The 19,315-nt window shown below is 37.5% G+C and overlaps 1 protein-coding gene across 1 annotated transcript; it reads right to left on the bottom strand.

The window, feature by feature from the left end:
- Window positions 1–136: 136 nt before the first annotated feature.
- LOC124632964 (kinesin-like protein KIF19) lies at window positions 137–19,041 on the bottom strand. The gene is made up of 14 exons (XM_047168008.1): window positions 18,733–19,041; window positions 17,009–17,077; window positions 16,031–16,141; window positions 15,196–15,381; window positions 8,149–8,390; window positions 7,808–7,981; window positions 4,796–4,961; window positions 4,362–4,477; window positions 3,717–3,998; window positions 2,618–2,795; window positions 2,029–2,242; window positions 1,489–1,621; window positions 1,083–1,217; window positions 137–677 (listed from the first exon to the last, which is right to left on the bottom strand). Exons 1-14 carry the CDS (start codon window positions 18,829–18,831, stop codon window positions 587–589), a joined length of 2,196 nt encoding a protein of 731 aa, XP_047023964.1. The 5' UTR covers window positions 18,832–19,041; the 3' UTR covers window positions 137–586.
- Window positions 19,042–19,315: the final 274 nt, after the last annotated feature.

Here is a 19,315-nt window from a genome sequence, read left to right as displayed (position 1 = left end):
TACGTAGACATTAATCTTAAGCCCTAACCTATATACAAGTTTGCAATACTCAACAGATTCCTCTGTAATGATCTAGATATACGATAAGTACAAGTATCGTGTAGGTCGTGTATAAAGCTAAATAAAACAACTGCAATTCTATGCCAAACAAGTGGCGATTATATTTATTGGATCATTTACAAAAAATCACAATATCTTATAATACGCCCAAATTAACAAACAGATAGTTACAACCATTCACAACACCACTAAAGTGACCTAATCGCAACTTCAACATAGTGTTCTCAACGCGGGTAAAACCAACACATTTTCAAAACTGCAACATTCTATCACTTCACACATTTAAAGCCAAAATCAAGTAAGGACCCAAACTGACGATGGATAAAACCTAGCTAAAGTACAACAAATAATAAAACACCAGGAAGGACTATTTTTAAATACAACTTTGTGCGACTTGAAAACATTGTCATCGACATTAAAGCCTTTGCCCATTAAGTCAACTTTGGCTTAGAAATGCCCTTAGCATTTGCCCATGTATGCCAACCAGATAGAAGAAGAGAAACCAGATAAGACGAGGGTAGTGAAGTCAAGGCACTGGTTCATCGTCGCCGCGGTGACCGGCCGTCACCAGGCTGTCATCACTCGCGTAACGTTTGAGCGCCGACGCACTTGCTTGACTGAAATCAAAAGGTAAATTAAAGTCCAAGCTAGCTTTCACTTGAACCTTCAAGTATTTAGTAGTATTGTAACAGCAGTAACGTAGTAGTTCAATAGAGCAAATGAAGTATTATCACAGAAGAAGGAAAGAGAAGAGCTGGGACGCCATAGGTCATAAAGCAGGTAACTGTTCAGGAGCCTTCTTGCAGTCAGTTACTATTAAACTAACGAGGCGTAGGAGTTTCTTTAGGCATCTGTCAAAGCTTGGTCTTGATTGATTGGTTTTAAAAATAGGGTGCGAGGGAGGAGCTAGTAACGTTTCTTTTCCCCCATACACCCGCATTTTGGCGACGCTATATCTTAGATTTTGCGTTATTACAGCTCCGCATATCATGGGTATTACCTATACTAAGCTGGAATGTTACCTGTATCTGGTCCGTGGGCGCGGGGTGGGCGCGAGGCGCGGCAGGCGGTAGTCGTAGGCGAGCGTGCCGCCCGAGCCCGAGCTCGAGCCGCGCCCCGACCCGCTCGAGCTCTCCGACCACGTCAGCTCAGACATGCTGGGACAGTCAGTACAAATCATTAGGTACTAATGTACAAGTTGATGTGACTATAAAGCAAATAGGCTCTTAAACACAAAAGCAGTAGCATTTCAAAGGTCTCAGCCGTGCAAAAATTCAGTAAAAACATCGTTTCAGTACATTTCAGTAAACTGGGATTGGTAGAATGGAGGCTAGTTACTGAGTTATTTTTCCTATTTTTTTTTATATTGAAAAATCGTACCGTAGACCTGCTATAGAAAAAGAAAAACTAAATATAAAAAGCTAGTACCTGGTAGAAATAGGCGGCAAGCGGTAGGGAGGCGTGTAAATGTCGTTGCTCTCTGTGTACGTAGACGCGTGGATCTCTTGTTGGTACAACTCGTAGAGTTGAGCCAGCTCGGGGGGAACGCCGACGCCTACGTCTAAAGGAGAAACAATAAAATTCAACGATGAACATTAAAATCACATGCAAAGGTTAAATGAACTAGCTTCCACCAACGGCGAAACAGTTTGCTTTAAATCCGCAAAGTTTACGAACAACAATACATAGGTCTATGTGGTACCTATGAATGCAACTAAACGGTCAGTCTACATTTCTCTACTATTATGAAAAATCTTGTTAATGTTCTTTGATGATACTGAAAAAAAACACAATAAATACCAATTTTAGTTGAAGAAATCAGTGGTAAAAATCCACATATGAAAAAGTTACTCAAGGGGTGTATTTAATTTTTGGTTTCACTAAAAATGGAATAAATAAAATATGGTTTGTCGATCTATTTACTATTCTATATCTATGCGTGGGACATCCTGTAAGACCACAACGAACCTTGCAGCGCTCTCCTCTGGCGGGTAATGATCTCGTCGGACAGGCGGCGCTGCGCGTCGCGGCGCTGCAGCGCGAGGTCGCGGCGCCGCAGCTCGTGCGCCCGCGCCGCGCGCTCGCCCTGCAGCGCCAGCTTGTCGGCCTCCAGCTCGTGCACGCGGCACACCAGCGCCAGCACCTCGCGCTCGGGGCCGCTGCTGATGGTGGCGGGTAACTCCTGGAACATAAGTCCAACAATTCCCACCATTAAGTACCTATACCTACATATGGTTGAAGAAGAGGTGATTAAAGAGGATGCAGTGGGGAACGCAACTCATTTGAAGTCCTTACACGAAGCCATCGTGTCTACATTCAAGCAACAGATGCGACATACATACAACACTTAAGTCCAAGACCAATAAGTCACTATCTGCCAGGGCCCAATAATCTATCTATCTGTAGTTTTAACACATTTTAACATTACTTCTATGGGACTAATTTGAAATAACTGTCTCTAGTAGCAAAACCACAGACATACAAAATATGGGTGACGGACGTAAAATATGTAAGTGGTTGGCTTTCAGGTATACTGGCAATATCAAATGAGTTATACCTGTTCCAACTGCGCCCCTCTCAGGCGCACTTGCTCCAGTTGTCTCTCGACGCGTTCCCTCTCGGTTCGCGCGGACTCCTGTTCCCTCTCCACGGCGGCAAGCTCGGCCCACGCCTGCTCCACCGCCACCTCGGCCTCGGCCCGCTCGCTGCTGCTGGATGACAAGCCTGTGCCACCCCTGGATATAACAACTTGGGACTTAAAAACATAATCCTTCTTGGCAGGGTAAAAAAGCAAATCCGTCAGCGAGACCAAATCTCCTATACGTCATCATTGCTGTAATAAAGTAGGTATTCATAGTTTTGATGATTTACACAAACTTTCTTTGTTTAACGTTATCTCAATATCGATAGTACGAGTATCATAGAAAGTGAATATTGGCTTATTCGCAGTAAAACGGTTGATACGTGTGCGATTCACATGATAGATAAAGTGCGGGAAGTACCTGAAGCAATTGAGTTTGCAGCCAATTTGAAGGTCGCTGTTTTTGTATAAGAAACATGTCATATAAAAGAATTCTTCCTTACCCATATACTAGATAGATATACATTATTACATAGACCAAATTTTACATTTTTGATCTTATAACTGATTAAATTGGGTGACATAATGGGCGGTCTTATGATCACTAAGAGTCATCATCCGCCGAGCCTTTTTCCCAATCATGTTGGGGTCGGCTTCCAGTCTAACCGGATTCAGCTGAGTACCAGTGCTTTACAAGAAGCGACTGCCTATCTGATCTCCTCAACCCAGTTACCCGGGCAACCCGATACCCCTTGGTTAGACTGGTGTCAGACTTACTGGCTTCTGACTACCCGTAACGACTGCCAAGGATGTTCAATGACAGCCGGGACCTACAGTTTAACGTGCCATCCGAAACACAGCCAATGGTGTCTAAGATATACTTAGAAAGTACATACAAACTTAGAAAAGTTGCATTGGTACTTGCCTGACCTGGGATCGAACCCGCGCCCTCATACTTGAGAGGTTGGTCCTTTACCCACTAGGCCACCACGACTTTTATCACTAAGAGTGATCTCTTCCAAACAACCTTAGGATGGATCGAGACTGGTATTTGGGTCTCAGTAGTATAATGTACCTGTAACTCTGCTGCGTGCTGAGTCTCGAGCCAGGAATGTTGATAGGTTTATAGAGGCGATTGAACCTCGCCTCCCAGTGAGATATAGCGGCGTGTTGTCTCTCAGCGTCTAACGCTAGCCCTAGGAGGTGACTGTCCAACTCCATCAATCGTCTCCGGAGTCGCATCTGTTGCTTGAACGTAGACACGATGGCTTCGCGTAAGGACTTCAAATGAGCTGCGTTCTCCGCTGCATCCTCTTTGCTCACCTCCTCTTCAACCATTTGGAATTCCTTTGGTTTTCTGTAACATAAAACGACACTATTTGATGAGATTTTTTTTACTTAATATATATATATTTTTTTTTTGAGTATCTAATTCTGATATGACATAACCAAGACTTATATTTCAAAATTCCAAAAAAAACGATACTTGGTTACTCGTATAACGTTGGTTATATTGATACTATTTGAAAGAGATGAAAATTTTAAGAAAATTTTAAATATGAAAAAAAACCTGTCTTTGAAAGAACGTGAACCGTGTATACCTAAGAACGTGCATCGGACATTTTCTAGAAAAAGATAAAATTATCAAGAAGTATATTGACCGAGCATACTTCGTCTTAATTCAGATTTAACACACTACGTCATTGAGCAAAAAACCTACATTGTTCTATCGTCCTTCATCTTGAGTTTCAGTCGAGCGATTTCCTCGCGCAGTTCGTTGATGACTGTCCGATATTGTGAAAGAGGCATCGGAGTTTCGACCAGTTCTCGTTCCACCTGAAGTGTAAAACGTTCCCCAATTAAAATTCGTAATAAGTTGTCTGGCTGTCATGAAACAAAAACAACCGATTTATTTTAAGTTCCTCGTTTTCAATACCTAAGTATAAAAAATCCCTGTTAATTAGATTTCAGTTAAGAAAAGCATTAATCTCCTTACTAAAACATAATTTAAAAATATAATGTCCCACAATATTTTATCTTGAAAGCACATAAAGAATGAAGTCTACACATAAATATATAAAAATCGATATGCCATTAAAAATCGCTTAAGAAACAAATGACTACATTTTTAAAGAGGTTCCTATGTGAGCCAACCTTGTTGGTGATAGAAGAGGCTTTTTGAGCATAATGGAGCGTGGAGCGCGTGGTGTCGCGGTGTGCGGCGCCGGGCGCCACGTGCGCCACCATGGCGGTGCGGCAGCGCCCCCCCAACACTTCTCGCAGCAGTCGGGTCAGTTTCGAGTCGCGGTAGTTCACGTATCTGCGATTTGGAATATCATCAACTAAGAAAACTGGGGCCCGATTCTCCTACCGACATACGATTCACGTTCGACTCGGTTCGACTGAGATCCAATCCCGACTCGATTACGATTGAAGCGTATGTGGCATTCCGCTATTTTTTCTTTGAAATAAACGTTTTTATCCTTTTCTGTCATTCAATAATGAATCATTTTGTCTGTAAATGATTTACGGTTGCAAAATGATTGTACAGCAAACTACCGTATAGACCAAAATCACCAAAATAGCAGACCAATCGCAAACCAATCGAATGTCATTGGAATACGCCCAGCCAGCACAAACCTTTTGAGTAATTTTTGTTTAACAGCAGTCATAGAAGCTAATTGCAGAAAAAAAGTACTGTAAATAGCTGATATGGCGCTTACTCAGACGTTATTCAAGCAATTTGGGCACAAAATATACTGCTATTAGCTGTGTAATAGCAACGTAAAAGATGATTAATTTTTGAATAATTGTACGACAAGCTGAATATCTTCTACATAAAAAGATTTTGTTCTTTAACACAAGTATTACAGCTCTTTTAGCCAGATGATGAGTGAATGATGAATGAACATATTATAATTGACCGAGTCCTTCAAAGCTCAGATATTCAGATCATACACAGCGTTTAGCTTATTTCAGGTATATTTTAGCAAGTAGTTGATCAAATTAAATATTGACAAATCCGAACAGAGTTATACATATGCGTAGTATAATATTTTACCTATCGTAAATTTTACCCTTATTTAGGCTTGATGAAAGAAATTGTAGGTGCGCATGCAACTTTACCGTGTATATATATATATATTTCGTGTAAATTTTTCACGCGCTTCCTGATAAGCCGGGTTTTGAAGAAATAAACAACATTTTTTCTAGTTATGTTTTTTACGTGTAAAATATTTTTTTAGTTTATTTCAATGTAAGGGTTCAAAAATAACCATGTAAAGCTTTTTTAAGAATATTATATTTATTTCGTTATTAAACTTGAGTATTTGAGTATAAAATTCCACATCAATATAATTAGGTTATGTTGTTCGATAATGGCGACGCACATTCTGAATAAAATCTGATTGCACAGCGGCTTACCGTCTAATGTATGCATAACAGACCATAAGTGTCCACTTATTAAGTTGTGCTCTGGTTAAAAGTGGACTGCATTAAACATTTTTCGACAACTGTTCTATAATAACACACATTCGTACTGTAAATCAAACAATTAGGATTCAGTCATATAATAATAAAAACCCACATTATAGGAAAGCTATATTATTTTTTATTTTTAGTTCTTATCAAATTCAGATAATTATAGAAGATTCCGATGAATTGAGAACCTCATTCTTTTAGAAGTCGGTTAAAAAATATTACGATACGAAAAATTACATACTTAATTATAACTAATCATTGTAGTACAGAATTCATAAATAGTACGATACAAATAAATAAGCATAGTAGGTACTATATACCTACTACAAACGTGCGATTTTCACGTAGTAACCCTACAAAACTGTCAGCCGGTTAAATTCTGACTAACTTTCCAGAACAGCTCTTCTAGCTTAAAAATGTCTAAGTACTTCTCATGAATACGCAGCAAACTTCTGCATCAGAATCTGTTAATATTGCTTTAACTACAGTAGCTGCACATGACGGTAATTTCGTACTCAAAGCGTCATAAAGTAGTTACAACAGCTATCTTTATTTCTGTTAAGTTACTATATGCTTCATAACAGAAACAACGCCTATTTTATACAGCAGCTGAATAACGGTCAAGGTGTAGTGTGTAATACAACTAAAAGAAAACAGAATACAGCTTATCCAGTATCATGCTTGATAATGGAATTTTATACCAATGTTATACAAAAGATTACACGAACTCTTGAGTAGCAGGTCTTTTTATGATGATTATTCAGTTTGAAGAAATAAAATCCGCAAATTACTAAACTAATTCAGCTGATAGCATTATTATAGCAAGAAATAACTTTAATACATAATTTGGTAATACACTCAGCTTATATTCATATATAATAAAGCTTAACCCTGCATAGAGTTAAATTCTTGGCCAGTTATCTGACTTGTGTGCTGCCTGGGCGATTGGTCTTATATTAGTAGCAGAGTGCCCGATAAGGTTAAAACTGCTATTGCTTTCATATTGCGATTCAATTTTATTCGATTTTGACAATATTAACTTAGGAGAATCGAGCCCCTGTTCAACTGATTTCGGTTGTTTGTAGAAATGGTTGGATCTTAATTTACGGACACATGAATTAAGACTTTCGACGAACCTGTTTTATTGAATGAACCACCATACCATTTTTACCATAATATTTTTAAAAAGAGTAGGTAACTATGGAGATACTTGCCCGTTCTTCTCCATAGGAAGCTACTTTTGGAATGAGCAACTAGAATCAAACTATTTATGACGTTCATAAGTGCTTGTGTAGGCCTAAATGATTTGTTTTTTTTTTTTATATTTGACTTTCTAAATGGGTTTGTCGCCTACGTGTTCCGTTAACGTTAACGGTATTGTTTATTTCAAGAAAGCCTCTCACCATTGCCATTACTATATAGGAATCGATACCTTCACCCCAGATATTGAACGATGTCAAATTACAAAGGATTTCATAAATTCCATATTATTCACTTGTAACTCATATTATCAAGACTTTAAATTAAACAATTATCAAACAGGTGATAAGCACTTAGTTGCAATGACAATAATAAAAGGCGCTTCACCTACTCAACGTGAAATACCTAACAGCATAAAATACCTAGCAGCGTAAAATACCTGAGAATCAAGCAAAGCAGCAACTAAACTGTTCTCCGGATAGTTACCTGGCTCCTCCAGAAAGAGCCATGATGCAGTTCCCAAGCGCTAGAAGTGATCGGTTGATGTGAGCGCCCTCTAGTCGTCGCGAGCGCAGCCCGGCGCGCTCAGACCCAGCCAAGTCAATGAGGAACAAACGCCCGCGCTGCGTACCTTTCTCCACTTGTTGACTTACTGTTACACTGTAAAAGATAGCAGCAGTAATAATAAAGATCGTCAAAAATTATTGTCAAGAAGGCTTAACGTGCATCTTTTAATTTTCACAGTGAAAACCATCAATAGACAAGAGAGACCCATATCTATCAACAGAACTGAAAATAAAACCTTTTGTCTTTAGAATTAATGATACCTTAAGAGGGCATGTCCTCTGGAAGAGTGTTGGTTAGCATGTGTAGGCTCAGCAGTACGAGATCTGTCCCCCCTAGCCAGCAGCTCTGCTACATGAGCAGCACTGTTGGCTTTCAGTTCACTAAGACCTGCCACCACGGGAGCCCCGCTGCCCCCTTCATCGCGAAGCTCCAGAGGTCCCGCACTCGGGTTCAGCAAATCCCGAATTATCTCGTTGTATATCTCGATGTACGACATTTTTACCTGTAACATACGATTTAAGGTAAACCAAAACATTCAAAATACGCGTGTTTAAACAAGTAATCCGGAGTCTCATCAACATTGGCCTGTGGATCTGAATAATATTTGGTACCTAATTGTTACTTTTCCAGTTGTCAATTAAAAAACATCAAGCCAATTATTTTCAACTGCTATCATAATTACTGGTAAAGTGACAAAATACTGGTTATGCTAAATTAATGAGTACAAACAAAACGGCTATGGGAGTAAGTAATTATCATAATGATTACTTTGGGTACGGTGTGAATGTTCTGAAAAGGCAGGTACAGCCCTCCTGTCAAAATAAAGACTAAATAATGAAGCTAATGATAAATGTTATTTGACAAAATTATTCCACGACATGTACATACTACTACATGTACTAGTATGTACATACTACGTATTTACTTATACTTTCCAATTTCAAATATATTCGACCTTAATCGAGTGTTGACCGAAGACATTCGTTTCTACATTTCTTTCATTGAAACAGTAATAGCCGCTAAACTGTTTGCTTCTCGCACATGTCAAACAGCCATGACCATTAAGGGATCGTTATATAGTCCACAGTGGAATGTACCAACACCACCCCTATTGATTGCACGCTTCGATATACAGCAAACATCCATTTCGGTCTTTATGAATATCAAATATCTAAATGTACACAGAGTACGCAAACAACATTTCCGACCATCATTCACGATAAAATCGATAAGAAATTGTAAGTCAAATGTACAATTCATAAATAAATAATTTCAAATTGCGAGTTAGGTACTTTTTTCTGTTTTCACTGGTAACTATTTGTCATTGTCAGGCAACCTTTCTGAATGCGACCTTTTTATGAGAGAAAGAGAAGCTTTTCAAAGACCTATCCAGCTATAGTAGCGTATTTTAAGTGGGTAAATGGCCTAACAAATATTTATACTAATTGATAAATGCTCCCCTTAAATAATATTGCCACAAGGTTTACAGAATTTATATAATGTTTACGCCAAAAAAATGGAGTGTGCACTTTTTGTAACCATTTATAAAATGCTACGAAAAGGGGCTACGAATCATAGAAGAAAGAGATCGAGCTACGACTGCTACGACATCCAGCTACGCGTACTACGACAGGTCTACGTACTACGACACGGGTCTGATTCCTGCGCGAAAAGATAAGAGTTGAATATTGAATAATTTTTAAAGTATTTCTTTGTGTTTATTATTATTAGTTGCATTCTACAATTGTGTACATACTTTATAGGTATACATAATAATATACATACATACTGTTTCATAAAATAAGTATAATACAAATACATGTAATACATTTTTTCTTATTAAAAGTATTTTTTTTGTACTATGTATATACATAAGTATTTTGTGGAATAAATCTTTCGTTGCTACGCGAATGACCATTCCTTTTACTGGGTTAACATATTCACTGGTATTATATAGGTAGGTACAGTGTGCAAGACTGGTGTTATAACAACAAGAATTCTAAATATTGCACCGTTTTACGATTGTAGCTAAATGCAGTCGGCAGCACTATAAAATAACTGAAACCTGATGACGAACTGATGTGTTTGAACTGAAAATAAGATCATGATTTCATATCCACGATTACTACAGTGCATTTCAATCAATAATTGACTAGTAGAGCGTGTACTCTAAGTGCTCGCCATATTATGAACTAACTGTAGCTTATTACTGTACTCGCATTATCTAATTAACTTTTGCATTAGACCATGTTGTCACGACATTGTGACAATAAATGCGGATTGACGTCCACTTTTCAGAAATTGTAATGCACATAGATATGTGTCTCTTTATCCTAATAAATTGCAAAAAGGTCCCCAAGACTTTTTCTAATCTTTTTATAACAATGTTGTAAGAAGGCAAACCGCTAACCACAAATCCTTAAACTGTGGTTTTTACAATTGGAACACTACAGCAAACAGTCATGATCAATTCAAATAAACCTATGCATTTGCTTTATCCTCATTGATGAGTAAATTCTTACGTATTTGCAAAACATGTGACTAAACAGACGCCTTTTACTCATTTTGTTTTATTGGTGAACCTTAGCTGACGTAAACAAGTGAACGCTATCCAAACAATAAATCTATTAAATAAAAACAAAAGAATTACTCATTCAGCATTGCCCGCCGTAAAAGACGAAGGAGTCGAGTTACGTTATAAATGGATTTGGCCACCAGTGTGCAAATCCACAATGCGCATCGTATAAACATTAATGCAGTGCAGTGTTATCAGATGCAATACACAAAGCGACTTAAACGTTTCACTAAAGCGCAACGGGCTCGATGCTCCACTTCCACTGTTTATAATGTGTAGCTATTGGAGTTGTTGTTCGCCAGTTATCATAACACTAGATCGCGAAAGGCCTTCTAGAAAATTGTAATCTATTTCTAATATTTTCCATTGTTTAATTAAAACACAAATAAAGTTTTTTATCCAATTGCACATTTATTCATTTTAACTTCGGAAAACGGTGGGAAAATTGGCATGATTGTTGAATTTAGCAATGCAATTTTAGTTGAAAGATTTGGTCTTTTTCGTATCAATTATAAAGCAAGACAAATGACAAAATAACTTTATGACAATTAATACTGGAATTTCTAAACCTACCTATACAACTAAAGGATTAAATAATTGAAACTTTCTTGCCAAATCAATCATTATTAAAAGGTACATTAATGCAATTAATGAAACAAGATTTCCGCTAACCAGCTCACTTAACTAGGTAAAGGCCACTCAGAGTCTGGCTTGTCCTAGAATGTCGCCCCACAAATAGCAAGCCTTATTAAAAACTGTGTTAATTGAGGCCAACCCTTAAGAAAAGGTTTAATGTAAAACCTCGAATTTCGAATACGAAAATAATATGCAAATCATTATTTAACATTGTTGAATGAAGTTTGATAAGTACAATAATTACTCATGATTGCGATAATACAAACAGTTGTATTCAACTGCACCTGTTTGTTACTCGTTACCTATGGTTATTATCACTGGCCACTGGTCACGCTCGCGTGCTTAGGTTAATAGAATACCTCGTCTCACGATAACCTTGAATATTTTAGAACTACTTTCTTATACTGACATGTGACGAGTGACGTAGGTAAGCTAATTTCATGGTCCGCGAACGAACTTGACTTGCCTCGACATCTCTGTATAAGATAGAAGGGGGGCCGCACACAAATAGATCGGCAGCATTAATATGGTATCACGGTGGAAAACAGAATGTACCTACTATACAGATTGTTATTTGATTTATGAGGCATCGTCAACCGATGTTATCGTGGCGCTGTGTCATTGTTGTGAGTTTTTCTGATACTTTTCAGTACATTTTCCTGATATTAAGACATTTGTAGTGAGATTCTCAACCATTTAGGTATTTATATTCCCCGATTGAGAAAGTCTAGGGTAGCATTTAGGTACACTTATAAAAAAAGTTAAACTTCTTTAAACGTCTTTAATGTGTGTCGAAAGAACTGGTTTCTGAGTAAATTATTTTCCATCAAATGGGTGTTAATGATGACACACACCTATGGTAATATGTGTAGGTACAAAGCATGTCAGTGTATTGAAGAAAGCCTCGTCATAGGTTAATGGTTGCCGCGGTGTCAATCACGCGAGTCGAGGCGCCACGCTTCACCGACAGTGACCTTGCGGCCGGTGGCCTACAGGGCTACTTCACACCACTAACGTATATTTGATGGATATTGTCATTTAGATGGAGCCCCCTCTATGCTACCTATCTGCTTATCTGCTGATTAATCGATAAGATACGACGTTCCTATGCCGCGTTTGTCTCAAGAGGCGACAGAGTTATTTCAGGGATTGTACTAGCGTTTAATGACGTACCTACGGGAACAGTTACTGTGTGAATTTGTATTCGGAATTGAAATTAGCTACAAGGAGGTTGAATCTCGGAATAGAATCGGAGCGTTTCCAAAACGAGCGGCACCGGTACAGTTGTAATCATATAACATTTCCAGATTTCTCATAAGGAAATATCATCACAACACCTAGATAGATATCATAACATTAATTGAGGAGTACTGCATCCGCAGAAAAACTCATATAATTACAAAATGGTTCACGTTTCCCTCAGTTAATAAAAAGATTAACTAGGTATTTTTGTTTAAAAATAATAATAGATTTTGTTATTACCTACATATTTTACGACTTTCAATGAAAAGCAAGCAGGAAGAAAATAAAATATTATAAAAAAAATATGAATAAATCAACTTCACTTTAACGGTTTGCTTATTAGGGTACTGAACAAGCTCATCAATCTAATGGGTAGCACATACCACTCGGATCTTGACTCCGAGGTCAATCGAAGAACAGATAGGTAACTTACTGGAAAATTCCAAGTGTCTTTGAAAAATTATTTGAAATTGAATTTTATCAAAGAAATTGTGCCACTATTATTACAGGTAATTAGAATAAATTATGTATGTAAGATACCCTTCACCTTAACCTAGCAAAATATTATGTTGCATGGTAAACAGCACCTACTTATACAAATAAATGCTGTGGGTTACCTGAAAAATCGAGTGCAGTTTTTTTAGCTCGCTGGGTTTGAAGCACTTTTCAAGACTTTTCCTGGTCATTGCCAAGTTCAAAAAAATATTTTGTATACCAAATTAATAACTTCTGTCAGTTTCATTTTTGTGAGAATTTAGTTGTTAAGTATATAAACCTTCTCTGCATAAGAAGTGGCCTAGGCCTCTTCTTAGGCAGGGCATAGGCCCTCCAGTGGGACAATAAAATGGCTAATAACGACGAAGAGTATGTACAAAATTCCAAACAAAGGAATAAAAAAATCTATCAAACTATGGATTTCATGGCTCGTGCAATTTCAGCGGGGTTCGTAAATATGCATGAAAAACAGTAAAGAACTTCCGTTTGGTCAAGGTCGTCAGCGTCGACTTGCGGTCAGCCCCCCACATTTACATATTGCCCACCTACCCACAGTACCCACCCTATCGACTAATCTCACACTTACCGACTTCTACTTATAAGGTAAGGTGAACAGAGTGAACGAATGTTCGACCTCTACGAGAATTACTGAACTTGCTCGTTATCTTACTGATAGCTCGTAGTAGGTAAGTTGTTAATATCCGATAAAAGTTATATAAGATCAGTCATCTCTCTAGGTATGCAAAACACGAGTACGATGTCTAATTAATTACTATGAAGACGATAATTGAACCTTTTTCTAACGTTATATCACTTCCAAATCGTTATATGCCATCCTTTATATTTTTATACCTCTCTTATCTTAAATTTCAGTTGTGAGTTGCCGCAATATACTGAATTCAGGTCCATTTCAAAATGAAACATTCTAAGAAGCAAACCTAACAGCTAGGTAGTAACTCAAATATTATTATACTTGCCAGCAGAGAGTGTTAATTAAATTAATCAAATGCCAATCATTGCATTTATTTGGCACTCGCATACACGTGAATGTGCTCGAGTGACAGCGTGACAAAGAACCCAAAAAACAAATTACACGAATAAATGCCGCGATTATTTATTTTACACTGTATTCTAACTATTCGATCCACATAATTTATAACGTGCTAAGTGCGTAACAATGTTAAAACAAGCTGGCACAATAATAAACATGCAGTTCCATGTTCGATGTGACTGAACAATATAAAGCAAGGTCTGAAACGTCACGCTATATGGTCCTACCACTGTAGGAATGCAGGTAACTAATTAGTTAACTAACCCTTTAATATACTTAGTAAACAAGGTAGGTACAATATTGATGGAAATAATTTGAAGCAGACTTTTTCGTAGAAACAATATGGGTGACAATTATCAACCATATATGGGTGACAATTATCAACGTTTGTCTACATGGTAAATAAACTATTATTTGCTTAACGATAAATCTTCAACAGTTTCGTAACTTTTCTCTCATCTTATATAACAAATATCGCAAAGAGTATGTAGTGCCAAGGTATAAACATAAATAACTCATGACAAATAGCATTCCTAGAGATTTCATAGTTTCATAGCACATAAGTACTGTTGACGTTATTGGTAATACCAGAGTCACACTATTTTGTTTGCAAAGGCCAAGTCGTGAGTTTAGTTAATATTTATAAATACCAAACAACTTATGACAACTGAAAAATATCATAACATTTTAATTAGCGAATTTAAGACATAGTCCAACAGTAGCTCACAATATATTGTGAAAAAGAAATTAATTGAGTGTGTAGCTCAATTTCTTTTTCACAATATCTACCCAAATTCCATCTACGTATGCGACAGGGTTTATTAATCAAAAAACATCTAATAGAACAATAGGTAAGATTGATTATCATTTTAATAACAAAGTAAAAGCATAAAAAAGTAACAAATGAAGCGGTAATAGAGATTCGGCCGACCCTGGGGACGACGCTTCTATTTCACTAAAACCCACAATGATGGTGCGTTTCCAACAGAGGTCTGAAAGTGAATGAGACTAATGATACGACTTTTCACGTAAGGCTTTTACGATAAATATCAGCAAAAGGCCGTGAAGTGTTATTGTAAGTATTCGTCGCTTCGTTTTACAACAAAAAAATAAACATTCTTTTTAGTAGGTAGGTATTGATATAAATTATGTGATAATTATAGTTAGGTATTTCATAAAGAGACTTTATTTACCATATGATAACCATTTTCCATTGCTTTTGTCAAATGAATTTCCTTATTTGAGTAACCATATTTCGCTCTTCCTTTCTTCTACTGTGGTAAATACGTAGATGAACCCAATACTTACTTCGTATGAGTCAGGCTGTTCACTCTCAGCGATGCTGGCGAAGAGATGACTAAGCGCGCGGGACATAAGGCCAGTCATGGTGTACGTTTTGCCAGCTCCAGTGGCTCCGTACGCGAACACGGCCCCCGCGAAACCTTTCAACGTGTCGCCCACCAGAGGAGCACATACTGCGTCGTACACGTCTTCCTAGATCATAGATATAGGCAATAAGTATTTACTACCTATTTAAGCATTAAATACCTAATGATCCAAATAATAATATTTTAAGAGTTGTGCTGTTTGGAGCAATGCTTCAGCCAGACTTTCAACTTGCAAGCAAACGTTTGAAAAACAGAACCAAAATTCGACCATTGCTTTGTAGGTAAGTATTACTTTTTTTTCGTTGAAATAAATAAATCGGATAAATCTAAGTTAATTTCAAAGTGTTTCGTTGTAAAATATTAGTCACCTATAGCTAGCAGGTAATAAAATCAGCAGAATCCGTAAAACAAGCAGTTTTGATATTTTATACAACAATTTATCAGTCTATCTTTACTGCAAAGCGGACATCGAACTCTATGTATTCACTGACATAGATAGAATCAATCAATAGGTGAAAATTAACATTGATGAAACTGAAACCCTTCTGAAACTAGATACTATGCTACGAAGTAAAACTGAACAGCGTTCTGCGAACACGCGGACGCTTGGTGTAGTTTGGCATTCTGCCATGCATCGTGTTGGATCACACCGAAGACGTACCTACCTACTTATAGTTTCCTGTCAAGACTGCATGCTGAATACGTCATATGATATGTGATAAGTATAATGTTACGTTCGGTGAAATGTTACGCACTTGTGTGCTCCCTTCGCCAAACACGCGGTCGTAAATGTAATGTTTGTCGTTGAGCCGTCGCTGACGCAGCACGTCCCGACGGCTGTCCGCCTCCTCTTCCAACACCAACATCTGATAACACACATATCTGTTTGATAGGTGGTAAATGTGAAATAAATATCAGATAACAATGTTCGCTTGATAACTAATGATCGATGAGATAACGTAGGTATATGTATTTCGTTTTCAGGTAGGTGCTACTTACTTGACTCTAAGCTGCCGAAAATCCTATCTGCACTTATTAAGCAAAAATGTGAATAGGCTTTCCGCCAAATTGTGTTTCACTCGGAAAATTGATTCAATTAAGAATTCGCATGGGGAAAGTAGGAGTTAGTAGGTAAATCAAAACCATACCTAGATGATATGTTAGCTATGCAAATCCATTCAAACACAAAAATATATATATAAAATTGGCTATTCAGTGTTAACGTAGCTTTATTACTTAGATTTATTACGGCTTATTTCATAGCAGGCGATATATTTATATTCCTTATCATTGCCATAAGCCATGGTGGGGCTTTTTATGCAGCAGGTTTTACCGTTATGAAAGGTGAATAATTTAGTGTTCGTGAAGTAACGAACGTAAATTCAGCATTTTATAATTAACTCAGCTGCTTGTAATGCGCCATTTTATGGAAATACTGGACTAACTTACAACACGCAACATCTAGATATGCTTGTGTTGGTTGGTAGGCAGGTACCTGCCTGCATACATGGATTTTTCTATCAGAAACTCAACTATGCATAGAAGGTAACATACTTATCTAGTTAAGATACTAAGTAAAACAAAAAGTAAAGTGTCTTTCTATAAACACCGCGTATGTCATTGAAGTAAATGTTCTATTATCTGTGCTATTGTTTTGATTTAGGTGCAATTGTTTGACACCTGTGGTGATGCGTGATTGATGAGCGAGTATTCTAGTAAGTAATGCATGTAACCTTATCGCTGACCACGTGCACGATCCGGGGACCTTCATCTGCTCGCTGCGGCCGCACGCGCACCGCCACCTGTTGCATAGTACACCGTGCATCCAATATCATATTATTCCGAGCTATACACACTAAGAAAGAACATATAGTTAGAGGAAATCTGAAAGTAGCACCAGTTACAGAAAAAAAGAGAAGCAAGAGGTTTTCATTGTACCTATGGGCATGGAATGAGGAGGGATGACACGATGTAGGTAGATGGATGGAGAGGGAGAGGAACAGCTCAGAAAATATGGATGGATTGCTTGAAAGATGACTTAAATAAGTGTCAGTATGGCGAGTGCCATATACCTACGAATGGAAGTTCCCTACATGCTTCCCTAATGGAGAAGAATACACACAATCGGGTGATCACAATCGTGATCTCGGGACTGTAGTAGAAATCCTATCATTTTTAAACCTTTTGAATTTTAAATAAAAATTTTCAGAAATGTACATTTAGGTTCATAATTTCGCCATTGTCTTCAATATTTACATCAATCTGTTAAATAAATAAAACCATGTAAACAAAAAGTACCTAAGCTAGATCATGCATTTAAAATACTGATACCCAACTATCAGCAACACAATATTAATTCTAGTTCGCAATAAAACACAATGTTCCCAGTGGGTTCCCATGCAGTTAGCAAGCACACGGGATACGTAGATTATATTAGTGCATCCTTTTTATTGTTTCGGGGCCAAACATATCTATGTATAGATAGACCTATGCAAATACGTTCAACACCTAAAATGGTTGTGTAGGCACTACGGAGATGTCTTGAAGGAAAAAGATTTTCTTTTTCAATACACTTCATTAAGTCGTTTAATGTATGTAGCTAAGTGCCGCTAATTTATTAATAGAGATATTTAGATATCTCCAATTTGTTTTTTTTCGACAATTTGAATTGTAGATATAGGTACCATTTCTATCTAGCTATGTGATACTCTTATATCCATGCAAGTAAAGTCTATCCAATGTCACGACAGAGGTCATGATCATAGCTGATTACGGTTCACTTATCATTTTATATAAGCGATACATAACATTGATTGCAGCTCAGGGTAGATATGAACTTACCATCCATTTACAATTTTGTTACTGAGGAACGAAAAATTACCCAGGTCTGTGACCAGTTAGTGAACCTATTTAATAAAGGGTCAAAATAAAACTTTTGATATGGCTCTAGAAGCGACGCTCTAGATTAGAGACTGCGGCGCGGGCGTCTGCAAGTCTGTTGGTGTGTTTATTTTGCATAAATATATTTGGGAGATTGGTACGTCGAAAAAGAACGAATATAAAGTACAAAATTTGGACATCAGATCCTCAATAGACTAAGGTACCCCTATTACTCATAAGTCACAATTGTCGGTACCTATGTTGCGTAGGTACCGATAGTAAATAAGTGAGTGTTCTATTTCGGGAATAACCAGTAAGTGGGCGTAATCAGTTTACAGGTTAATATAAGATCAATTTAGATCCCAATAAATGGTTAAAATGGAAGGTACTTATTTACAGAAGTTGGTAGGTTGGTATATCTACCTAAAAGTAGAATGTAAAAATATAGGTGATTTGATTAGGTACCTATGTATTAGCGTTTTATTTATATTTTCTATATTATATCACCTGCACATACTTGCCTACCTGCTTAGCTTAATATTGTAAATGGTATGGGTTGCATACACTTAATAGTTACCATCAACTTCTCTTCAGAAACCGTACGGATGCTGCCATGTGATTTCTCAGAGGCTAGACTGCTCTGAGTCATGGCATCACTTCGTTGACCCCCACGCATCCAATCACAAAGACGTCCTGCACTGATAAGCCAAAATTATTTGCACTCGATAACTTTATTCAAAAATAAATTGCACCTAACAAATTAACATTAACAGTAATATAATAATAGTTTTTATATCTATATCTAGGAAGGAAGTAAACAATTAAGTAAAGGGTGTTCAAAGGGTGCGAAAACAAACGTTCTCCGCCCGCGTCGCTTCACGTGGACTGAACACTGGTCAAAATACAGCCTTCGCTTTGGGCGGTCGCTGGGGCAACAGCTAATCACCACAAATAAAAGTTTCATGCGCCGTCATGTATGTATGCTGCTGTTATTAATAAAAGCAACAACAGACTATCCTACGAATTGGGTACCTATCTAACTAGACGACGTAGGTACCTACTGAGCTAATAAATATTGCTAATAATATTTATTACATGTGCTCTCATGAGAACGTAGGAAGTAGGTATATAGAGGTAGGAAGTAATTTTAACCACCTAAA

Source organism: Helicoverpa zea, chromosome 9 (assembly GCF_022581195.2).
Source record: "Helicoverpa zea isolate HzStark_Cry1AcR chromosome 9, ilHelZeax1.1, whole genome shotgun sequence".
NCBI classification, from domain to species: Eukaryota; Metazoa; Arthropoda; class Insecta; order Lepidoptera; family Noctuidae; genus Helicoverpa; species Helicoverpa zea.
Note: the sequence above shows the minus strand (reverse complement) of the source record. Positions and strands in the feature narration are given on the sequence as shown.